The 26,087-nt window shown below is 42.3% G+C and overlaps 1 protein-coding gene across 2 annotated transcripts in view; it reads left to right on the top strand.

Moving 5' to 3' along the window:
* Positions 1-26,087, top strand: part of SUFU (SUFU negative regulator of hedgehog signaling) — a 121,436-nt gene that overhangs the window by 26,911 nt on the left and 68,438 nt on the right. For both annotated transcript variants that reach the window (XM_084632971.1, XM_084632970.1), the window contains exon 3: positions 2,720-2,856. In XM_084632971.1, coding sequence (XP_084489097.1) covers positions 2,720-2,856 — 137 coding nt within the window. The remainder of the gene's footprint in view (positions 1-2,719; positions 2,857-26,087) is intronic.

Below are 26,087 nucleotides of genomic sequence, written 5' to 3'. Positions count from 1 at the left end.
ACGAAAGCTCATGCTCAAATAAATTGGTTAGTCTCTAAGGTGCCACAAGTACTCCTTTTCTTTTTAAGAACTTAGTGTGATTTAAGGATATTTACATTGTATATTTTGATGTGATGTTGACAATTTGTGTGTTTAATGGTTATAAAGCTTTAACTTTTTGAATCTAAATATCTACTGTCATTAAATAATTGTCTGATACTCTACTGTTTGACTCCCCTGTAATTTCCTACAACTGTAAATTTAAATAGATAAAAAACAAAAAAATCTGTTGCAGTTACCAAAAAAAATAAATAAATAAAATTAAATTCTGCCAAGCCTAATGATGATGCAGCTCTGGAGAGTAAGTACACAGTAATACTTGGGTTTGGGTTTTCTTGTTGGTCTCAAAACCCTGAGAGCTGTTGTCCAGCCCAGAATTTCTGGAAAGCATCTCTGTGAAGAGACAAATTCTTTGCCATTATGGCACCTGGAAGTGCTCTGAGCATCACTGGTGGTCCCTGCACCACAACTGGGAAATACTTTAGTGAGCTTTTTGATCGCCATGTTTGGGTGTTTTTAGTATAAATAAAATGTTAACACCTCCTGCATTATATCTTTCATAGATGTCAGCAAGGGACCTGGATCCAAGAAATTCACTTTTTCCGTGAACTTTGCCAGTTACCATAAAGTTTCTTGCAAATTTATGCAACTTACAGAACGGTACTGGCTTATGAAGGCCTGTTTCTGTGTGATGCTTGTATGCTGTCTGTAAATCCATCTTTCTTATGCCTGCTTTAAACTTCATGGCACAGCCATAACAAGCAAGTAAGGGATGTGATGGCATTAATATGAAGGAGGCTAGCGTCACTAACTGGTCTCAAATTTTGTGGACTTAAATATTTGTCCATGTGGCTTAGAAATTTCACAGCAAGTCTGATGTTTTGTCAGTCTTCGGCATCTGGGAGGGCAGACATTTTCCTTTCTGTGTGAGTGTAAAATGTAGAACTCTGAGTGAAGGATTAATGATAGTAAAGCCAGAAGTCATAGGACTGGAAGGGACCTGGAGAGGTCTTCTAGTACAGTCCCCTGCACTCAAGGCAGGACTAAGTATTATCTAGGCCATCCCTAGCAGGTTTTTGTATAACCGCTCTTTAAAACCACCAGTGACGGAGATTCTACAGCCTAAACCGCCCTTGCTGCAATTTAAGCCCATTGCTTGTCCTATCCTCAGAGGTTAAGGAGAACAATTCTTCTCCCTCCTCCTTGTAACAACCTTTTATATACCTGAAAACTGTTATCATGTCCCCTCTCAGTCTTCTCTTTTCCAGACTAAACAAACCCAGTTTTTTCAGTCTTCCCTCATAGGTCATGATTTTTAGACCTTTAATCATTTTTGTTGCTCTTCTCTTGACTTTCTCCCATTTGTCCACATCCTTCCTGAAATGTGGTGCCGAGAACTGGACACAGTACTCCAGTTGAGGCCTAATCATCGCAGAGTGGAGAGGAATAATTAGTTCTTGTGTTTTGCTTACAACACTCCTAATACATCACAGAATGTTTGGGTTTTTTTGGTTTTGGCCAACAGTGTTACACTGTTGATTCATATTTAGCTTGTGATTCACTATGACCCCCAGATCCCTTTCCGCAGTTCTCCTTCCTAGGCAGTCATTTCCCATTTTGTATGTGTGCAACTGATTGTTCCTTCCTAAGTAGAGTACTTTGCATTTGTCCTGTATTGAATTTCATCCTGTTTATGTCAGTGTTTCTCCAGTTTGTCCAGATCATTCTGAATTTTAATCCTATCCTCCAAAGCACTTGCATCGTCCACAAACTTGTAAGTGTACTCTCTATGCCATTATCTAAATAATTGATGAAGATATTGAACAGAACTGCACCCAGAACTGAACCCTGCGGGACCCCACTCGTTATGCCCTTCCAGCTTGACTGAGAGCCACTGATAACTACTCTCATGGAACAGTTTTCCAACCAGTTCTGCACCCACCTTATAGTAGCTCCATCTAGGTTGTATTTCCCTAGGTTGTTTATGAGAAGGTCATGGGAGACCGTATCAAACTACTTTCCCACTGGACAGCCTGGCCTACTTTTCAGACTTGATCTCCCTACCTCTGCCAATGTGGCCCTACTCTCCTGAGTAGAGCTTGCTAGATGCAAGCAAACAAACCTGCCACCTAACTCCTACCAAAGTAACTGGCCAAGCGTTCACCCGGTTTCTTCTGCAGTCAGTTTCCTGTTTAACGTTTTCAGTGCTGCCTACCGTACCTGGATACTCCAGACAAAATGCACCTCTAGTGCTAGTTGCAGTGGGCTGCTGACATTCACAACGGACACTGAAGTATCTGACGGGATTAAATCAGTGCTTCTAGTAAGGCTTTCACCTTTTTCCACTTCTTCTGTTGACCTGTCCCCAGTACAGAATATTCCATGCCATATGCCAGAATAGAGTTTAGATTTTTTTTTTTTTTACTGTCTGAATTACTGTATTAGTTTTATGCAGAAACGAGCTGGCTAACCTAATGATTCTGTGCCATTTGGATGCATGTACATTTAAATACCACTAGAGAAGCTCTCAACTCCTCATTCGTCCTAGGAGGAAAAGAAAAGGCACAACCTCTTGAAAACCATTGCCCAGCATTGCTGCTGCTGCTCCCATCTACCTAATCCTAAGGTCCACCCTTGTTGAGGAGAAATATGTGACCCATTTGCTTTTCCTTCTCTCCAGATTTACAGGAACGGATGGGCCAAGTGGTTTTGGATTCGAGTTGACGTTTCGACTAAAGAGAGAGACAGGGGAGTCGGCACCACCTACATGGCCGGCAGAGTTAATGCAAGGCTTAGCCAGATACGTCTTCCAGTCAGGTACTGTAACATTAAACAATTGCTGCCTTGTTTTCTATCACTCTGACTCTGATGGGTTACGTGAACATCAAAGTGCTGGATTTGAATCTTGTATTTATTCAATTAAATCTCTGCCATTTTAGTCTTGAGATCTGTCTTGTGTGAAAATGCTGTTTGGTCAAAATAAATGTGTTGCTTTCAGCAGCCAACTGGTAGATCTCTGTGCTACTGTACAGGTGATCTAGGTCCCCCTACTGTGAGCTGCTTGAAGGTACAGAATGGTTAGGCCTTAATAGGAAAGGGAGTCTTTGGGATTACCTGTTAGTGATTCCTCTAGACAAATGAGGAGCTGCTCAATGGTGGAAGAAGATGGCTGTGATATGAGGTCTTAGGGAGGCAGGGGTTAAAGCTGAGACAAATGGAAATCCTCAGGGCTGTGTCAGTGATATAGAAGATCTCCTAGGAAATGTCAGCTTTCCCATGTGGTACAGTATAACTGAACTTAACATAAAAAGTGGTTACAAGGAGGAGGGAGAAAAATTGTTCTCCTTAACCTCTGAGGATAGGATAAGAAGTAGTGGTCTTAAATTGCAGCAAGGGCGGTTTAGGTTGCACATTAGGAAAAACTTCCTAACTGTCGGGGTGGTTAAGCACTGGAATAAATTGCCTTGGGAGGTTGTGGAATCTCCATCATTGGAGACTTTTAAGAGTAGGTTAGACAAACAGCTGTCAGGGATGGTCTAGATTAGTGGTTCTCAACTGTGGGTCCATGGCCCCTGTGGAGCTGCAAACAGGTTTCAGGAGGTCCGCCAAAATAAACAAGAGAGCAGGCCTCGTATCTGACTTGCTGGTGCCCAGGGCAGAAAGCCAAAGCCCAAGCAACTTAGCTGTGTGGGGCTCCCTGTGGCATGGGGCCCCCAGCAATTCCCTGTTTGCTGCCCCCTAATGCCAGCCCTGGCTTTTAATCTACTGGATATGAGAAAACACAGTTGTGGCACAGGTGGGTCATGGAGTTTTTATAGCATGTTGGGGGGGGAGACAGGTTGAGAACCCCGATGTAGATAACTTGGTCTTGCTGTGAGTGCAGGGGACTGGACTAGATGACCTCTTGGGGTCCCTTCCAGTTCTACGATTCTGTGGTTCAGTAAATGGCCCGTTGGGTAGAGTATCAGTTCACATTGTGTTTATACATGGGATTCTGTGGAGTGATTGTGCATATAGTGAATGCCTTTTTGATCCAGTTTTGGGGTTCTTAACTGTTAAAATAGCTTCCTAAATCAGTGATTACTAAGCACGCACAGATTTGTAACTGTTTCTCTGCCAGCTAATAAATTGCTCCGTAACTTCTCTGATTCTGTGCTGTTTTTTCAGTCAGATGAGTGACTTTTAAATTGGAGGGGCCCAGAAAAAATATGATCACCGTCAACTCCCTTACTGCTGATCACGAGTGCAACCCCCCTGCACTCAGTAGCAATACTCACATGGTTGTTTTCTTTCAAATGCTGACTCAACAGAACAATCTACCCACAAATCACTTGTCTTGGTCTTAAGAATGTCACTTGATGCCAGGTGGAATGAAGACATCTTGTCTAAATTTGGCTGTTGAAGTGGTGTGTAGGCCCATTTTCACTGTTGCATCATTGCAATTCAGGTTCAGTTGTTCTTCTTTGAGATTTTTTGCCTTGGTTCCTCACAACTCCTAAAGCAGTTGTATTCCATGTGATTCCCATCAGCTGTCCCAGATTCAGAGTCTGGGTGGGAGTACAAGATTTCCCACCTAAATCTGATGTATGCAACTCTTATTTAGCTTTCTAAAGCATTTGCTGTCAGTGGATGTGTTAATAAGGCTAGCTTTTTCTCATGCACTTCTGAGATGTTTGCCTCTTACTTGGCAATTGCCTCTAATGTCTCACTTATCGACGTTAATATTATTTAATCAAGATTTAAGGCCATTTTTGTAGCATTTCAAATCCCTAAAATTCTGTAAGTTCTCATACCACGCTTATCAGCATAGTGTCTGAGTGCCTTCCACTTGTGCATTGAGCTATGTGACTAATATCCGTCGCTTGTTTGTCCTCATTCTCTCCACAGGAGGAGGTGTGTACACAGTAGTGTTTTAACAGGATTTAAAAAAAATACTTAGTGGCCATGTAAACCATGTTAGTCGAAGAGACAAACTTTTGAATCTCTTCATGTTGCATTTCTTGGAGCAATCCAGTAATAGGAATTTTGTGTGGACAAAGTGACATTTTTTGTTTCTGTGTATTTTGCGTGAGCAGCAGACAACAGGTTGTGTACGTGTAATTGGTGTTAAGCCATTTAGAACAGATTCTCTACAAGAGGACTTTTCATGCTTTCTTCAAAATACATAACTCCATCTTTTAGACCTGAAACCATAAAACCAGCTTTCGAATATTCTCTGGAAAGAGCATTTGTCTTTGCTATGTACTTCACTTTTAATTGGTCCGTGACATTCAGTATTATCCTCTGTTGATTCAGATTGATGCTGTCTTTAAAGCCCTCATGACTTGTGTTCCAGACACGCTTCAAATGTTTTTAATAGACTGTTTGTGGTTCTTACACAATTTAAAAAAAAAAAAAAAGTATGTAAATTAAGGATTAACTTGCAAAGTAAACTGTCCCTCATGGTAGCAGCTAAGCTTGCAATTGTGAGGCTATAACTAAGCATTAGAGAGGCCATCTCTTTCCCAAAATAGAAGGAAATTGTGTGTTGCTCAATGAGTAATCAAACTACAGTTTATTTTGCTACAAAGCTTGTTCGGCAAACTCTTATCGCTTGCTTTTCTGGCGTAAATAACGGTCTCTGAATTACCTTACTGTAGCTGAAAAGCTCAGACCCTATCTCCCTCAATCATCGACATCGGGTCAGAGCACTGACGGACACATTTGAAATGAATTTGGCATAGGGCATGCTCAGTGGTGGATTTCTTCTTATTCCCACCAGTCACCACAAGTAATGCCTGGGGAATCTAAATGCACCCACCCCTTCCCCTCACAGCTCAGTCTCTTGCCCTTACACCTGATACAATTCAGTACTTTGCTCCGCTCCCACTCAGTCCCACCAGCCACCTCTGCTGTGGGACTCCAAGGCGCTATGATGATAGAAATAATGATGACTGACAGAGCAGCTGTATCTTGTGTCATGTAGCCTACCTCTAGCCTCCTCTGTTGTACTTGTGGGGGAGGCGGAAACTGACATTAATAGTCCTTTTTTTCTGGGTAATGAGAATATTTTCAGCTTGTCTTGATCACTTGGCAAAGCTGAAATGGATAATTCTGCTTTGTCCTGCTTTTCTCCCTTCCTTGGTCTTGGGCAAAACTTTAATGCTATACACCTGAAGACTAAAACGCACCTGTTTCAGAGTAGGTTCTTTCTCCTTGAAACACAATCTGCCCAAGGCACATTATGGCACTAACAGCATTTTCTTATGCTCAGATGTTTCCTACTCAGAACTCTGTGCCCATCCTGTTGCGTGGTATGGCTGTCAAATGCCACCGTGATCAGCCTGGGTAAGGACCTGGATATCAAATCAGTAGTACTTTTTAAACCTGTGGAGGTTTTAATATTTACAAATGACCTTTAAAGCATTTGCTGAATCAAAACAACTTGAGTCATGCTCCGCACTTCACTCTCTGCACAAGTAGAAAAGATAAAACTGGCCCAGTGTATGGGTGGGGGTCTCAAAGCCGCATCTGGTAATGGGCTCCAAAGCTGTAGGGCCAGTTAATGAATTAGGGCTCATCTACACAGTGCACTAGAATCATAGAACTGGAAGGGACCTCGAGAGGTCATCTAGTCCAGTCCCCTGCACTTAAGGCAGGACTAAGTATTATAGTCTGCGCTAGAGGGGCATAAATTTTAGTGCACACTAACTGGCCCTTGTGGACGTAGTCATGTTTCAAACGCATACTGGGGAACTTTGTGGACCCTAATAGGGTCCGCAGGGGCCGGTTAGTGCACAACACGCTAGCATGGTCTAGAATTTACACCTCTCTAGTGCTCACTATGCACCGTATTAGAGGTAAGATCGTACCTGTGAATAAAAGCCAGTTTGTTGTCATAGGTATACTTTACCACATCCTATAGGATATGGGGGCATGGGATGACATTATACCCTCACTGTTACTGAGTAGTTTCATATGAAGGAGATAAAGGGCAAAATTCAACCAACTACTGTTTAAAATAACATTACCCATGATTCTAGAACACTTCTCACAGATGGCACCTGTGCTCTCACCCAAGTCGCATTATATTTTGTGATGGACACTTTTAAGCACACAAGTGTCGCACTCGTGTTTCTTTCACTTTTTCTGCATTGCTGCTTTACTTTAGACAATCTGTCTTCTGCACCAATTTTTAGAATTCTTCAAGCTTTGACTTTGCTGTTCATTGTAACAAACACTTGATGCTTTGTGCTTTTGATTAAATAGCACTGGCTCCCCTGCTTCAACAAAGCCAAGTTTGCAAATCTTACTTCTATTTGTGGCTTTATCTGTTCTTGATTTTTATCACTGTTTGACCATGACCACAAATTCCAACTCTGTTATTTTTAGTTTAAAAAAAAAAAAATCCTAGAAACTTTGAAAATGAAACTGTTCACGATTCAGTGACCTTAACTCGTCATGGTTCATGGTTACATTGGGAATATCTCATGGTAGAACAGATTTATGCCTCAGTCCAAACTGAGTGGGGTAGGGGAGGGAATACTGCTCCAATGGAAAATCTGTTCAAGGCTTTTTAGGTTTGTGGTTAACTCTATGCTGCAGTAATAAAATAGTTTTACCAGTTTTGAAAGTGTTTTTGTTTTTTTAAATTAAACTATGCAATACCTTCATTCTCAAGTCAAGTCTAATTGTTTTCAATAATCTACCTAATTGCCACATGAAAGTAGTACTGTATTCATGTCGCACAAAGATTAATCTATTGGGTATCTGAGAACTTGTACAGTTTCCATGTCTCTTGGCCTGAGACAAATCAGTTATATTCCTACAGCATGCAAGCAGTTGGATTTTGGAAAGATCTGCCAGTAAATGGTACATCATAAAAACAGCAAGGCAGAGTACGCATCATATTAGTTGTCTGTGAAGCTTTTTGCAATAAATGTTTGTCAGTTTCTTAAATCAAATTGACTTAAAAAATATTAGCAGCAATTCAGGTTTTTAAAAGGGAGACCTCTACAGATTAAGCACACTTAAACTTTCTCTGTGGTTTTCCTGCTAGCAAATTGTTCAAAAGTTTAAAATCTGTAAATGACTGTTTTAAAATAATTATTTTAAATACTGAACACTAGTATTTAAGACTTATGATGTGTCTAGTTATTCATATGACTGACAAAGTATGCCTCTTTGTACAAGCTCTTTGTTGCAATAAACACTAGGTTGTAAACTCCTTGGGACAAGGACTGTCTTTTCTGTGTTTGTACAACGGCTAGCACTGTGCAGTCCTGGTCCATGCATGGGGCTTCTAGGCACTCTGGGTAATGCAAGTGATGATAAAAAGGAAGACCTTGATTAAGCAGGGCAGCCTGTGCTAAAATTTAACGTGGATTTTGGTTGTTACTTTACCACATGGAGGGAAGTTGCTTTTATAAGTAGAGCTCAAATCTCAAGTCTCTTAGATTATTGTCACTGAATTATTCTTTATTGATAAGTATTAAACTGTTAAATTTCTTAAAATTTACTACATAGAATTGATTCTACCAATACCAATCACACATGTCAATAACAATGTCATCTGGACTACCATAAAAATTAGAACAAAGGAATTTAGGCTTCAGAAAACCCTATTGACATATCTTGGCCCTTGTTTCTAGTGATCAGTGAGAATTTCATCTTTAGTGTGTTTAAAAAAAAAAAAAGATTACGAAATAACTTTTTGGGTTCTCCTTTTCCAAAGTTACTGTAGGAAAAAATTTCACAGCTTTGAGTGGCTCTGAGCTGCAGGCAACAAATGTTGCGATGTGAGGAACTGACAGAGCTTTCATGGCACTTACCTGCCTGGCAAAACTTGCTTCATATTAGCAAGGTGGAGAATTTTGCTTCTGTGCATGTAAGTGATTTAAGAAGTTATCACTGTTATGTGGATCTGAATATGGTGACTACTTAGGCATAATGTAAGGCGCTCTTCCTCCCCACCACACACACACACACACGAGGTGCAGAGCTCCTACAACTGTGTTAAAGTCAATGGGAGCTGTCTGAGCATCTCTTTAAAAACAACAAACACAACTAAAATGATGATTGCCCAAATTCATCTTCATCCCAATTCCAATGAGTAGTAACATCATCTGACTATCTAAACCTGCTTTATGAACGTTAACTAATTAAGTCTGTCATAATAGCCCCATGAAGGTGGCAGGCATGTTAATTTTCTCTGTAGAAAGAGAGACTCCTTTGGATTAAGTAATTTGACTAAGGTCATACAACCCAAAGCAGTCAGACTTCATAAGATCTTGGCTCCTAGAGTCCTGCACTAATCCCTAGACACTTCCCCTCAAAGTCACTAATATTTACAAGTCTATGCTTTGTCCAAATGACTGTTTTTACATGCATGGTTTTAAATGCTCTTTTATGCAGGCACATTCTTCTGTAAAAGGGTGCTTCCCTGAATACAAATGAGATTTGTCTAGCTTTTATAAAATGTTGCTTATTTCCTCCCAGTAGGCTGAATAAAGCCAAAGAGTTGCCTAGTTATTCATATTATTTTTCTGACTCTGCTTTTTTTTTAACCCCAGACTCATTTATCATTTTTTACTGGTTGCTATGGTTCTGAAACATATATGCAGTTCCCAGTGTAGAACTGGCCCTGTCTTCCCTGCAGTATTTCAGAACTTTAGAGTAGAAATGGAGGGGATTACCTGTGTTTCAACTCCACAAAAGAATAAATCAACTTATATATTTGTTTTAACAAAGCAGGTATGCAGTTAGCTTTGCTGCACATAAACACTGGAACTTCTTTTGCACAGTGAAGTTCTTATAAAATATACTGTGGGCCAGTTGTTTGCCTTAGGTGAGTAGAGCTCAGCCCTGTAAGTAGACTGCATGGTTCAGTTCTGTGAAGGGGTGTGGAAATGTAAGTTAAAGTCCCTGTTTCCAATTTAGCCGAAGTTGGGCATGGCCAAAACCTATCACTATCCAGGAGCGTGCACAGGAATTTAAATTTGACTGCTTTTGGGGGCGCATGTTAAACACACACACATTAAACCATAGCAACACACACGCATACGTCCTATCGTATGTGCATAGAAGTAAACAGCAGTACACTCACCATTTCAGTGAAAATCCATGTGCCATGGAGCCATCTGAATAAATGTATCCACAAGTACTTGGCTGCTTGGGGAGAGCATGCCCATGGTCACGATCTGATAGTTGTGTAGTGGTCCATGTGAAATCATTTGGGTCTAAGCCCAATTCCTGTTAGAGGGATCATTCCCATACGCCCCCCCCCCAACCCGAGGGGGAGTGGGGGGAGAGCCCTGTATTGAAGACATTTTTGACACTCACAGGAGAGATGGCCAAACACTGATTGTGTGCAGATGGAACTCCCCTCGCACTCCCTGCATATATGAATGAAGGTTTATGTGGTAGTATATGGATAAGCTTGTGCGAATGGTGCCAGTGATCTAGAAAAGACAAATAACTCTGGAGGCAGAAATCAGGCAACCAACGTTAAAAAGACTAAAGAAAAATTATTTGGCTATATCTAGAATGATTCTGAATCATAATTTTGTAGGGATGGATATGTGCACTCTCTTGAAATAAAGGTTTCCGAGAGTTACACAAGCAATACACTTAAAGCTATGTCTGTGCTAAGCTTTTTCTCTTAATTTCCCACTGGTTCAACTACCCATGAAGTTCCAGGGATGAAAACATTACTATAGACTGCCTGTTGGCATTTTAACTAATCCTCTAACCCTGCTCAAAGTAGGTCTAGATGAGATGTTGGTCAAAACACCACAGGCTTAGCTATGTTCATATTCCCACCAGCAGAGCTGGCCCTGCAGTAGCAGTGGTGGGGAAATTAAGAAAGTTGAGAGTGGGTAAAGCCTTAGGGTGTCTGTCTGGGTCCCAGGATTCAGTTCGGCACACTTGTTTTTTATTAAACATAGATCTGAGTTGGGGAGGGAGCTAAACACCTATCTGCTTCCCTGATGATATAATTACTATAGGGCTCTCATGAAGCCTTATTACTGTTGCGTTTAGTCTTTGATATCAAACATTTTTCTCTACTGTTTTGACATTGTGAATTTTCTGGGCAGAGCTCACTGAAGGGGGTTTTATTACAGTTCTGCTCTTTTTTCACCCCCTCTCCTCATGCAGTAGTGGTCTTCTGGCTTCTTTTGGCATGAAAATGGTTTCACTGTCCATGAAGAGGAGGTAGAAAAGTTGCAATGGCAGTGACAACTGTCAGATTTTCTTCTAGTTTGTGAACTCTTCAGGGCAAGGACTGTTTCTTTGTGCAGCCAGCACATAGCACATTCTAGGCACTACCATAATACAGGTAATAGTAACAGTCATGAATGGAACAGCAAATACAATATCGGGGACTGCTTCTGAGTTATCTCTAGATATGCTATATGAAGCAATTCACTCTCTGAACACCTCACAATCTTTAATTATCGTCTGAATGCTTCTGGGAGGTAAAGAAGTGCCCATCCCCAATTCTGCAGATGGGGTACTGAGGCAGAGCGAGACTAAGCAATTTGTCAAAGGGGTCTCAGACTGTGGTGGAGCTGAGACGAGAACGGCGGCCCCACAAGTCTTAGGTGAGGGCCCTAGCCGCTGGACCATCCTCCTTGTTTCATTTAGCAGGACTAGTTTGCAACAGCATATTGATTTTGATGATGCATCTCAAAGACTTTAGTCAGAAGCTAATGAGGAAATCACAAACAAGTGCAGATTTAAACGCCGTGCACGATTACACACAGAGTGTTGCTTCAAAGGATTTTGCAGTTCATGCAGTATTACCACTCCTGCTGTTCCCGGGAGCATACATGCAATTAAACCAGTGGCCCCTGAACTTTTCAGGCTCACGTGCCCCCTTACCCTGTCCACGCCCCGCCGGGAGTGGGGCCACGGCTCGGGGGGTGGGATGCAGACAGGAGTAAGGGGGACAAGGCTGGGGCCACAACTGGGGGTGGGTCTGGGCCAGGAACAGAGCCATGGCCTAGGCCGGAGGCGGGACTGGGACCCCGCAGGGACAGGTGCAGAGCCACGATCTGGGGCTGAGGCTGGGGATGGAGCCGAGGCCGCGGTTGGGGCCAGAGCAGAGCTCAAAGCGGGGCTGGCCGATGCTCCCTCCCCACCCCTCATGGGGGCTGGCCTAGGCCCTGCTGTGCGTCTTCCCCCTCCCTCCCCCCGCTCCTCCATGCTCCCTTAGAGGGGTGCGCCTCACAGTTTGGGGACCTCTGAATTAAACTATCAAGGATTTTGGATTGTTAAATTCACTTTCTGCTGCACAGCTTCCCTCATTCATAGTAAGTGGGCAATGCCTGTCACCTGGGGAGTTCAGAAGCACCTGTGGTCTTGCTGGAAGCTCCAGGACTCTAAACCCACCCTTCAGCTCGGACCACCGGAAGTTCTGCCTCCATTGGTGGAACAAACTGGCAGTTCAGCTTCTCCCGACCACTTGGTTTTATAGCTTTAACTTTTACTTGTTTTTGTGCAGTAGCAATGTCCTTTCATCTTCTGGCTCTGCTCCTCCTGTTCTCAGCTCAGGAATCAGCTGAGCATTGAAGCTCTGACCCACTGGGTCCTCCAGTGCTACATCTCTCTAGGGGGTTCCCTCTGCCCCAGTAGGAGAGAAGCCCTGCAAACGTAAAGCCAAGTCCTGAAAAGCTGTTCCTACTGCCTCTTGGAGTGTTACGGAGTGAGTTGTGCATTGTTGCCACAAGCTACTGACCTTCGCTCTGCCAGTACATGGGGCTTTGAGTTGAACTGGTGTGTCGAGGCTTCACCCTCCACTCAAATCCACAACTCAGCTGTGGGAAGGATTGACTAGGAGCATAACTGTTCCCAAGCAGATGAGAACCACTCAAAGCCTGCTTGGGGTAAATGTAGCAAACTCCATAAGCCGCTGTTCCAAAAAAAAAAAAAGCACTTCCCACCCTTCTTAAGGGTGTAGATCATGTTGTTAATGAGTGAGCAGTGTAAAAACAGGGTTTAAACTAGAGTGGTCAAGTGATCAAAAAAATTAATCGCAATTAATTGTGTGATTAAAAAAATTAATAGAATACCATTTATTTAAATATTTTTGGATGATTTCTGCATTTTCAAATGTATTGATTGCAGTGCTCACTTTATTCTTTTGATTACAAATATTTGTGCTGTAAAAAAGTGTTTTTTAATTCACCTCGTACAAGTACTGTAATGCAAGCTCTTTATCACGAAAGTTGAACTTACAAATGTAGAATTATGTACAAAAAAACCCTGCATTCAAAAATAAAACAATGTAAAACTTTAGAGCCTACAAATCCACTCAGTTCTCTCCTCACTGTATTTTCCACTGAATGCATCCGATGAAGGTGAGCTGTAGCTCACGAAAGCTTATGCTCAAATAAATTTGTTAGTCTCTAAGGTGCCACAAGTCCTCCTTTTCTTTTTGTGGCTACAGGCTAACATGGCTGCTACTCTGAAACAGTTCTACTTGTTCAGCCAGTCACTCAGACAAACAAGTTTGTTTACTTTTATAGGAGATAATGCTGCCCGCATCTTGTTTACAGTGTCACCTGAAAGTGAGAACAGGCATTGCGTTGCAAGATATTTAAAAGCCAGATGTGCTGAAGATTCATGTGTCCCTTCATCTTCAGCCACCATTCTAGAGGACATGTGTCCATGCTGATGATAGTTCTTCTTGATAACAATACAAAGCAGTGCGGACCGGTGCACGTTCACTTTCATCATCTGAGTCAGATACCACCAGCAGAAGGTTGATTTTCTTTTTTGATGGTTTGGGTTCTGTAGTTTCCGCATCGGAGTGTTGCTCTTTTAAGACTTCTGAAAGCATGCTCCACACCTCGTACCTCTCAGATTTTGGAAGGCACTTCAGATTCTTAAATGTTGGGTCAAGTGCTGTAGCTATCTTTAGAAATCTCACATTGGTACCTTCTTTGCTTTTTTTGTCAAATCTGCTTTGAAAGCGTTCTTAAAACAAACATCATCTGCTGGGTCATCATCTGAGACTGCTATAACATGAAATATATGGCAGAATATAGGTAGAACAGAGCAGGAGACATACTATTCTCCCCGAATGAGTTAAGTCAGAATTTAATTAATACATTATTCTTTTAACGAGCATCCTCAGCATGGAAGTATGTCCTCTGGAATGGAAGCCAAAGCACAAAGGGGCATATGAATGTTTAGCATATCTGGCACGTAAATACCTTGCAGTGGCAGCTACAAAAGTGTCATGAGAATGCCTGTTCTAACTTTCAGGTGACATTGTAAATAAGAAACCAGCAGCATTATCTCCTATAAATGTAAACAAACTTGTTTGTCTTTGTGATTGGCTGAATAAGAAGTAGGACTGAGTGGACTTGTAGGCTCTAAAGTTTTACATTGTTTTCTTTTTGAGTGCAGTTATGTAACAACAAAAAATCTACATTTGTAAGTTGCACTTTCATGATCAAGAGATTGCATCATGGTACTTGTATGAGGTGAATTGAAAAAAACTATCTTTTACCATTCAATTATTTGTAATAAAAATAATATAAAGTGAGCACTGTACACTTTTTATATTCTGTGTTGTAATTTAAATCAATATATTTGAAAATGTAGAAAAACATCCAAAAAGAGTTGTTAAATGTCAATTGGTATTTTGTTTAACAGTGCGATTAAAACTGCTATTAATTAATTTTTTTTAGTTAACTGACATGATTAACTGCGATTAATCAATAGCCCTAGTTTTAAACCCTTTCTCCTTTCCTCCACTCCCTAGGGGAATGTTTGGAGCTTTTCTGCAATACAGGGGTGCACTCTCAATCCTCTGCTCCTTCCCCCACCCTGCAGAAAAGCTGATATTTCTGTAGAGCCCTGTCTTGGGCAGGGCCTGTTTGGTTTTTCAGCCCCAGGGGCCGTCACTCTGCCAGAACGGGGCTTCGGGGGAAGGAGTCTCTCTCCGATCTTCTCCATTTCTGTAGTCTGGCTCCACACTGAAGCATAAGGATCGCCGCAGGCCATCTGTGCCCCGAGGGGAGGCACGTAAGGACTCCGTTCCCCATGCATTGGCACCCCCAGTAATCCCATGGTGAGTAGGTGAGAAATCCATGCACTTCTTAAAACAGGGGAAAGTGGCTGTAAAGCCCCAGAAACTGGCACTGGGCCTCACAGTCGTAGGACCGCAGAGGATGTAAATTTTTAACGAACGCTCGCCTTCCAGCAGTTTATCGCTGCCTGGGAGCTGAGCTTGACGGACTGCTTCTCAGGTGTCTGTGCAGTGCGTTAAAGTGACGTCTTAACAGCACCTTTTTTTTTTGCTCTTCTGATCAGTCCAGGTGCTTGAAGTACAGTTCCTCCGAGCCATCAGGTGAACACAGTCGTAAGACTCTTGATGATACACTGCCACATGTATAAAGATATAGTCATCTTAGTCTCCTGTAGTTTGTCTCCAGCAAGTGGAGAACATTGCCCCTAGCAGACTTCTGCTAAAAGAGAGAAGAAAGAAGCAGGCCTAAAGGAACCCCCGTGACACAGTTGTTGTAGCAGCACACATGATATGCTGACAATCTGCAGGCCCTCATTCTTGGGCACAGCTGAGCACTACCCCTTAGCAGGTGTCCAACATGACTAACCCAGCAGGGGAATCAGGCCCCAGTTCAGTGCCATGGTCCAGCTAAATGGAGCAATGCCAACCCTTTCTGCCCAAAGTGCAGGGGTGACTCAGAAGGGTCTCTCGTTGGGGAATCCTGTCAAGGTGGAAATCCCCACATCACCCCTCTTTGCATCCTTCCACTAACTCCCCGTTCTCTATGGCATCCCATATAAGCTATTTGTCTTCACTTTCCAGGCCCTTGCTGGCCTATCCTCACCCTACCTTTCATTGCTCATTAAGATCAGCTCCTGCCGCTGATCAGCCCTGGATGCCAGCCTCCATCATACCTGTTTGAAAAGTTAACAAGGGAATCTTTGTGCTTTCTCACATGCTGTCTTTTTGTTCGGACTCTACAGCGCCTAGCATGATGGAGTCCTGGTCTGTGACTAGGTCTCCTTGGCACACTGATACTTCAAATAATGTCCTGGGGTCTCTGCCCCTTTAGGGCAGAAGGGGCTTCAGGAGTCATGTCCCCCTCCCCCGAGCTGGGTGAGTACCTCGAAGCCCCTGTAGCCCTTCTGTTAGGATAAGGAAGTGGAAGAAAACCTTGCAGAAGCTCACTCTGCCTTGGATAAAGACTGTTCCTTGCTTTTGAAGAGGGACATGGGTTACAGGAAACTGGCCTCTGCAATGTGCTCTGGCATTATCTGCAGCTCAGGCTGATTGGGTCCTGCGTCCTTTTCCCAGCTATCCCATCCAAGAAGCAGGAGCAGCCAGCTTTAATAGCTAAGGCCCAGATAGCCTGAGCTGCAGATAATGCCAGGGGACGTTGTAGAGGCTTGTTTTCTGCAACCCATGTCCCTCTTCAAAGCAAGGAAGGACAGAGCCTTTATCCAAGGAAGAATTTTCCTTCCATCTAGAAGCAAGAAATCAGGAACCTGAGGGAATGAGCAAATGGTGGCAGCAGCAGCTCTGAAAAGCTGCTCGTCTGCATTGACACCCCTCATCCAGAGAGAAACGGCAGTAGTTTGTGTTCTGAGGCTGTAACCACAGAGTTAATGAAAACTGGACTTTTCTGCTCTCTTTTTTAATGGGGGTTTGTGAACATAATGTTAGGATGCTTGGGATAGACTCTCAAGGGACTCTTTTTGTGGTCAGGTTAATCATTTTTACATATCAACTAGATTAACAGGAAAAAATTAGATCTCACTGACGCATCTGCCAACTTCTTTCATTTCCTCTTACGCTTGCACCTTTGTTTATAGTTTCTCATTCCTGGCAACTTCAGGTTCTTATGCACAAGCCTAATGGTGGAACATTGATGCACAGAATTGTTTCAGTCGGTTTTCATTTAACGTTTATAATTGCCTGGAAACATCTTTATTGACTTTAACAATGAGCAAAATCCTAAATCTGCTTGATAATTCTTGAGCCTCCCTTGAAGAGCAATTTCTTTTGATTTCCACAGTAACGAACCTTCATCGTGTGCCATTTTTAAAAACATTTCTTACCAACAGTTAGAAAAATTTTATAATCCCAAAGATTTAGGAATTTTTTTTGACAGAATTTGGTGTGAAGACAGTTGCGCCCTGGTTTGATGATAGAGCTGGTTAAAAAATGTTTGTATTTTCCCCTTGGAAGACTTCAGGTTTTTCTGTGAAAACTTGAAATCATGCACATTTTGGCCAAAACCAAAAATATTTATTGTTTTGGAAAGGCTGCTGTGTTACCTTGGAAGACTTGTAGTTGGGGTGTCATGATCATGTTCCCCTGCAGTCCCTGGTTGCACTATCGCTCCCATGATGCACCATGGTTTCCCCTCTTAGAAAGGGGAGTTGATATATAATGGGAGCGTCTTGCCATGGTGCATCATAGAAGATGATATGGGGAGCCTGACACACAGTGGAGAGTAGGGGCATTTGGTAACCAAACTACAGCGTCTATGATGTACCAGGGAAGCATTTCCAAACAAAAATACTTTGGATTTTGGGTCAAAATATTTTATTTTAATTGAAAACCTAATTTTGTTAACCGGCCCTAGTTGAGTCACTTACACTTCCTGTCTCATGCTCAGTTTGTGTGTGTTCTTCCCTGGACCTGTAACAGCAAAGCTGAAACTGAAGAGGCAGGAGTGTGCAAAGGGAACAGAAGTGGGCTGAACACATTTGGCGCCGCTCCTGGGGGCGCTCAGACCTTAATGTCAGTAAGGGAGCAGAATAACATCGCTTTATAACTTTAAACATTGGATATCCTAGATCAGAAAAAAGGGTGAATGTTCCTTCAGACCTAAGCTGCAGACATGAGAGAGACTGATCCATGTGATCCAAAGAAATCTATTTAAAAAACTAAGAGAAAAAAAAAAAGTAAATTCAAACAGTCATTGTGTCTTTTTTTTTTTTTAAAGTGGGATTCATGTGGGATTACCCTTTTTTCTCCCACCCCAGCTGAGGCAGTTCAGTCATTGCGTCTTAATCAGTACATTTAAAATACTGTCCTTGTAGGGGTAACTCTCTAAAACATGTTCCATTCTTTCTCCAAATAGTGCAGTTGCAAAATACCTGCAGCTACACAGCTGATCAGTGGGCGCTAGGTCGAGTGTTCAGGAAAGTGGTGTATAAAAAGTGACAGCATTGCCACAGTGTATTGCTTTGTTAAATGTACAGTGCACAGCTGTTTTCTGTAGGCTCACCTGTGGGGAAATCCTGTGGATCTGCTGCAGCACTGCCTGAGACTGGGGAGCCACATGCAGTCTGATGAGACTTTTATTAGGACTCCTATTAACTGCTGCCATGCCAGACTCCTCATTTTCTGTCCACAGAAAGGAGAGGGGATGGTGCTCCTGCCAACCCCTTCCAACTGATTATTTTTAGGGAGAGGTGTGTGATGAGAGAATATCCCCATGCCTAGATGGTAGGAAGCAAAGGACAACTCAGAGGCACCTGTAGGAGTAAAGCTGAGTGGCTTTTGAGGCTGGGGGTAGAAGACTCCGAGCATGGAGAAAGGAGGTGGTGGTTGGGAACAGGGTAGGAGGTGAAGGAAGGTAAGTGGGGTGCTGCTGTTGAGTTCATATAAAGTGCTTTTGCAGTCGTATCAGCTGAGACTTGAGGGTTTCAGTGTTTCACTGGGTTTGCAGCACCACACTGTCACAATAATAGCCAATATGTACGTGAGTGAGTGAAGTCCACAGCTTCCACTGTGTCAATCCATCTTTGAAGGCACGCTAAATTCAGTGGCTCTAGTAGGGATGTTGCAGTGTTCCAGTCAGCAGACATTTGGTATTCCTGTATCAGTCTTTCAGTTTCTGGCTCTGTCACATGTGCTCTGAGACCTTAGGCAAGCCATTACTCTTCTCAGTGCCTCAGTTTCCTCATCTGTAAAACGGGGTAATGCTTTCGTCCGTCACATGAGTGTTGTGAGGATAAATCCAGAAATGAGAGGCGCTCAGTTGCTACAGTGATGTAAGTTGTAGAGGCATCTAGATGGACCACGCATGGAAAGGAGGAGGAAAACACAAGCCAGGGAAAGACGAATAGAGTTGTAGGAAGAAGGAAAAAATGAACAAACCAGCAAAGAGACCAAGATGCATAACAAAGAAATAATTTATCGGACAGGCAGGAGAAGGGTTAAAGGAGGCACAGAGGCAAAGACAATTACTTTTAATATATTTAGAAAATGGTTAAAATTCTACAATAAAATAGATGTGAATGCTAGAATATATTAGCTGCACTCTTATTGCTATTACTCCAGGTGTGTGTAAGTTGTTGTATTATCTAGGGCTTACTCTGCACTAGAAAAACTAGTATCTTTAATTGTCTACCAGTGGAAGCTATAATATAAATCAGCCTTGGTCGCTTTCCCATGTTGCTTAACAGTACTCTGAGTAGGATTGAATGACTGTTTTTAATGCTGAGGGAAAGCCTGAATCCTCTTTCTGCTGGTAGAGCATTACAAGCCCCACCCCTTGCCCTCTGAGCCTGCTGTCAGGGCAAATTGGATGATCAGGGAGGTCTTTATAATCTTTAACTTGTATAAATTGGTTGGACTCTGTTGAAAGGCTCATTAAACATTAGTCTGTTTTTACATCCAAACTGGACTTTTGAAGTCCTTAAGCTTGAGCTGTGCAATAAAGAACATTTTTTTTTTTTTTTTAAAGTTGACCATCAGGTTGAAAATACAAGATCAGTCACTGTTCTGTCCTTAGAAACTAAGTTTTCAAACCACAAAGGCCCAGCAGTACTTATGGTACTGCTGATCTGTTTTTTCACACATTTTTCTTAGAGAACCTTCTGTCTACGCTCCCTTCTTTCTAAGAGCCCAATTTGAATCCCTGCAGCTTAGGCATTGTTTAATTGTGCTCCTGGGATTTAATTCTTCCTTAGGCATCTTGTCTAGGGTGCATGTCTTTGGCAGGCAGCACAATGTGACGTATTCTGCAGTTTTGCACCACTTTATATTCCCTAGGCTATGGCTGTTCCCTACTGTTTCCATTTTCCAGACAGAAGGTAAGTGAGTGCAAAACCAAACTGCAGAAGAGAAACACTGGAGAGAGAGCTCTAATTATTTTTTACGTAATGCATATACATCATGGTTTTTAAATTCTATTAATTCCTTGTGGGAGCTTTTCCCAAAATACATTCAACTCAAACTGAAAATGGAATTATAGACCAGTGCTGCCAACAGACCCTGCAGATTACATCATTGTTGCTTTCCCTCTTACCAGCCCATCTGTTAAATGCTATGTAGATTAGACAGCCTCGTATACATTGTACCATCATTAGGGTTAATTTAATTATCCCTAGGTTATTTTAATTTAGTGTGGCCATCAGATGGACTGGAAAGATACTTTCTTCTTTATACTACAGTTTTATTTACCTTTTTGAATAACAATTTGCTATGACTGTGTTTGCTGAAGTGTGTTAGACTTAATTTTAGGTGTCTAATTCATATATCAGGTATGGTCATAAGATTATCTTTAATCTATTAGTGAGCATACTTGGAAATACAGTGAGGGTTTTTTTAAATGATGGCTAATATGTTACAGAGTTGTGCCCTTCATCTGCACTTAATGCTTCCCACATGGTGGTAGCTGTTCAAAATGGCAAATCGCTTCTGAAAATCTACAATAGATCTAATTTATAGATGAAGAACTGCCACCTTCAAAAAACCGAAACAAAACTGAATATTAAAACCATGCTGAAGAAAAGCAATTTATTTGGAGATAAATTACACATACTGGGTGGTAGTGGTGGTGAGATCAAAGTAAAAAATTCCTTTATTTCTGCAGCTATATGATAAACTGCATTTAATTTAAAGTTTTGGCTGTGTCACCTGCATTCTGCTCTCTAATGCATCAGGGATCCTTCTAACATTCCACAATGTCTTAGCCTCAGACTACTTAAAATCTTGCCACAATACTTCCTCCTCCACACTCCCTACAGATGGACTTTCTCCCAAAGTTACATTGGCCTGAGGTGCCTGACTAGTCCCAGTGAAATGTCCCAACTCAGAACTAGAAACATGTTTTTTTTGTTTTTGTTTTCACTTTGGAGAGATGAGATGAGATTCCAGACTATCCTGTGATACAGACAGTGTTTATCTGGCCCCTGGGAGGAATGTGGTAATCTTGTAACCATCGCTACCACACTCCATCACATCTATTTATTATAAATGTCTTGTTACCCAGACTAAGACAACAAAGAAATGGAAGATGCTAAACTCTAACTAAGCAATATTAGATCTAGTGATCAAAATATAATAGCCAAATTTATCATTGGCCTGTGTTGCTGAAAATTCAAAGATTCTCAGGACCTGAAGAGAGAGCATGTTCTGTGCAACTCAGCAGCAGTCCCCATCAGTCTCTAAGTGCGGTTTAATTATTTTCAAAAAATGCCATCCATCACAACTATGACCAGAATCCTAAACAGAGTTTGAAAATTGGAAGTAGAAGGAGACTAGATAATCCCTGACCCTGTTAAGTACGTGGAGAAATGACTCGCTGCTTGTAGAAAAGGGGTGGGAATGTTTTTGCCCTTCAACCAACTTCCATCAATTTTGAATAAAAGCAAAGAGTGACGAATTGAACAACACTTCAGCACCAAAACTGCACCAGACTTTCTAGACTAATGAAAGATATACTGTCCTGCAGAATTTAGTCTAAATTTAGAATAAACATGATGAGATAGAACAGGGGAAAGGAGGCTAAAGGACAGTGTAAGATTGTGCAATTGGGTGACTGGTTTGCTTCTTGATGGCTTTGGTGTTTATACATTTTGTTTGTAGCTTTAAAGTTAAATTTAGCTTGAACTGTCTCTGTTCCTTTCACGTTTTTGTGACGCATGCCCATGGTGAATGAAGGATATGAGCACAGGAGATTAGAAGGGATTAGGCAGTGGTGATACTGAGGGGCATGCAGATGTGGGGGTGTGATGGGGTGCGTCAGCCCCACACTGGTGCAGCAGGGGTTAACCCTTCTCTCTTGGCCAAGAGGCCATGCCCCCTCGACTCTGCTGGGCATGCTCCAGATGGAGACAGGATATAAAAGGCAGCAGAGCAGCTCAGTCTGGGCTGACCACTGGCGAGGAAGGAGATTCGCTGCTGACTCCTGGGGGAGGAACGTCTGCACTCCAGGACGCGGAGGCCAGCCAGCCAGAGACAGACCCCAACTACAGACTTGGGACACCGCAGAGATGGCAAACGACAGAGAATCGGTAGGAAGCGACCCAGGAAAACTTTGTGAGGAAGTGGTTGTAGAACCAGAGACAGGCTCGGCATGTTTCAGTAGGGTCCCCGCCGAGCTGGTGGTGGGCAGCCCCGCCACCAACAGGGCCATGGGTTGGGACCTGGTGGAGAGGGCTGGCCCAGGTCCCACTATCCTGGCCACTGCCCACCCCAGGGTGATGGCTCAGCTCCCCTACATTGACTCTGGCTGCTGGGCCGCACTGCCCTGAACGCAAGAGCCGTATTGCTGACTCTGGCCACTATGCCACACTGCCCTGACCACAAGGGCTAGGCTACGAGCTAAGGCCCCAGGACCACGCAGCCAGAGACCGGGGGCAGCCCTACAGACTCAACCATGGGGCTGTAATGCACCTCTCCCCCGCCCCCAGAGAGTGATGGGGTGTATCAGCCCCACAACAGGGAGCTGTCGTTGAGGAACAATAAAATGCAGAATGTGACATTTCTGTTTTGTATCTGATAAGCAGTAGCTTTGACCATAAAAGTTATTGATGTGAGTAATGTTCAGGTTGCAGACAAACATTTGACTTGCTTCGAAGCACCAGCTTCTTAAAAGAACTACATTATAAACTATCCCAGCAGCTTTCCCAAGATCTAGCTGCCAATTACACTTGTGTAAAGGGAACTTTTCAGTCTCCTTGCAATAGTATCACCTGATGACAAGCAGTACTACAAGGCTGGCATTATTAAATTGACTTGGCAGGAGGGAGTTACTGATTTGAATGCAATGGACAGCTCAACTAATTGCAATGAGAGATTTTGTGTATGCTTAGTGCCTAGCTGCTAATCATGTTGCAGCTCTCAATCTAAAACTCCTAAGAGAAGGTGGCTGAGAAGAGATTGTAGGGGAGGGAGGGCAGGGTAGAAATATTTCCCTGGACTGAAACTTTCTCTGTGTAATGACAGGTTTCAGAGTGACAGCCGTGTTAGTCTGTATTCGCAAAAAGAAAAGGAATTTTTTTTTTTTTTTTTTTTTTTTAGAGACTAACCAATTTATTAGAGCATAAGCTTTCGTGAGCTACAGCTCGCTTCCTCAGATGCATATCGTGGAAACTGCAGCAGGCTTTATATATACACAGAGAATATGAAACAATACCTATTCCCACCCCACTGTCCTGCTGGTAATCTAACCAATTAGCTCATGAAAGCTTATGCTCTAATAAATTGGTTAGTCTCTAAGGTGCCACAAGTACTCCTTTTCTTTCTCTGTGTAAAGCACCTGACCACACTTTTTTTTTAATTGTTCTAAAGCTTTTTGTTAAATTAGGCTGACAAGTTTTCTATTCATTTGTTTTGCACCAGCTGAATTTGCTCTCCTTTTGTACTTTTATGTGAATATTCTAGTGAAAAAGGTTTACTAACCGGAAGGTTTGTGGAAATGGCAGACTTTTAAGCAGATCCTGAAGAATGGGTGTGGAAAAGCAAACTTGAAACGACCTGATCTGTTTCTTACTTAGAATTGGCACCTCTTAAATGTTGAATATGTTCAACAAACTGTTGGCAAAATATTGCCAGGCCACAGTTGTGACTTTGAATTGTTTCTCTTGGCATTAAAATAACCTGTAAAATTGTGGCTAATTTCAAATAACATATATTGGAGAAAAATCACAATTTTCTTCAAGGACAATTAATGAACAAGGGCAAAAAAACAAAGGTGTAGAACAGTTCCCTGTGAATTATGTTCCCAGCTCTAGTTGTGGAGCTGCTGGACGGTGTCTGTAGGACAGACCAAACCCCTGAATTATGACCACTGTTCCAAGAAGGGGGCTCAATTGCTTAATGTGGTCTGTAAAAGCCAGTTGGTACTGATCCTTTAAAGCCGCTGATTTAGGGAAAGGTGGGGTAGATCTGGCATTATTGTCTTAAAGACATTGCAAAACATCAACACTGAGCTGGTCAAAAAGGGTAATTCCCATCCCACAGGAAACAGAGATTTCAAAACTTTTGCTTTTATCACAATTGGGATGAAAAGTAGAACTCTCTGAATTTTTTGTGAAATATATTTTGTTTCTACCGCATTGAAACGTATCAATATTGATGATACAAAAATGGAAACATTCAAACTATTATATAATCAAAACGTTTTGATTTTTATATTGTATTATAAAGTTGAAATGAGATGTTTTGACCTTACTGAAATAAAATGTTTTGATAATTTCCCATCAAAAATTTTTAATTGATAGTGTTTTGATTTCATAGAATCGATGTTTTCTGTCAGAATAAACATTGCATCGAACACTTTCAATCAGCTCTAGTCCATACAAATACCTAATAGAAATTGAGCACATTCCAGCCTGGTTTCAATTATTCTGTTAAATGCTTTCTCAGGAATTTCCGAGATCCGCAAAATACGAACGTTAAATGTTAGTTTCCAGTTTTAAATAAAGGTTTTCTTTCCAGTCCCCATTCATTATTCAAATCCACCTGCCAGGGCAAAGTATTTCGGGCCTTTGCCATAGCTTTCCATTTAGCTGACTCCCTTCACCCTTTCTGTGCTTTGTTCTAAGTGCGCAGATTTGATACATCCTTAAAGAGACTTTTTTTGAACTTTTTCTGGTTACTTAGTTTTGCTTTTTTTAAAAAGTTAAATACATTTCTTTTGTAAATTAGCTGGTTTTGGTGCGTCAGTGGAGTTGAATAACATGCTTAAAACATATAGTGCTGGCAGAGAACAGAGCCTTTAGAGCACTCCTCCGTCCCCGTCCGCCTTTACTTGTACCTTAGGTCATCTCCAGTATGTTGCATGTACAATTGGAATTACTGAGAAAAAGCAGTCTTGCTTTAAAGCTTGGTCTTATGAGTCCGATCCCCCCGCCCTCCTTCCCATCTGTGTCTTATGGTTTCGTAGCTCATTGAACCCCTGCCCTACACAATTGGCATACCTTGCACTGTTGCACCAACCAATGATGCTTCCCTCCATTTAACCCCCCCCCCCCCAAATGCCTCCAGAAAATCTACTGGGGCGTGAACACTCCAACTGGCTTCTTCCCAACTGACAGGACAATCTGTTAAGTAAAATATTCTTACTGCAAGTGCAGATCAAATTCCTCACCTGCTATATAAAATTATTTCCTCTGGTCACAAAAGGGCTCTTGCTAGCTTCCTGTAGGGGCAGAGTTAAAATGGAAGGTCAAAGAAGAAACTACAATCCCACCATGATCATAGAATCATAGAATATCAGGGTTGGAAGGGACCCCAGAAGGTCATCTAGTCCAACCCCCTGCTCAAAGCAGGACCAATTCCCAGTTAAATCATCCCAGCCAGGGCTTTGTCAAGCCTGACCTTAAAAACCTCTAAGGAAGGAGATTCTACCACCTCCCTAGGTAACGCATTCCAGTGTTTCACCACCCTCTTAGTGAAAAAGTTTTTCCTAATATCCAATCTAAACCTCCCCCACTGCAACTTGAGACCATTACTCCTCGTTCTGTCATCTGCTACCATTGAGAACAGTCTAGAGCCATCCTCTTTGGAACCCCCTTTCAGGTAGTTGAAAGCAGCTATCAAATCCCCCCTCATTCTTCTCTTCTGCAGGCTAAACAATCCCAGCTCCCTCAGCCTCTCCTCATAACTCATGTGTTCCAGTCCCCTAATCATTTTTGTTGCCCTTTGCTGGACTCTCTCCAATTTATCCACATCCTTCTTGAAGTGTGGGGCCCAAAACTGGACACAGTACTCCAGATGAGGCCTCACCAATGTCGAATAGAGGGGAACGATCACGTCCCTCGATCTGCTCGCTATGCCCCTACTT

The sequence above is a fragment of the Lepidochelys olivacea genome (assembly GCF_965140295.1).
Source record: "Lepidochelys olivacea isolate rLepOli2 genome assembly, chromosome: 7".
NCBI classification, from domain to species: Eukaryota; Metazoa; Chordata; order Testudines; family Cheloniidae; genus Lepidochelys; species Lepidochelys olivacea.
This window is presented reverse-complemented; position numbering and strand designations above follow the sequence as displayed.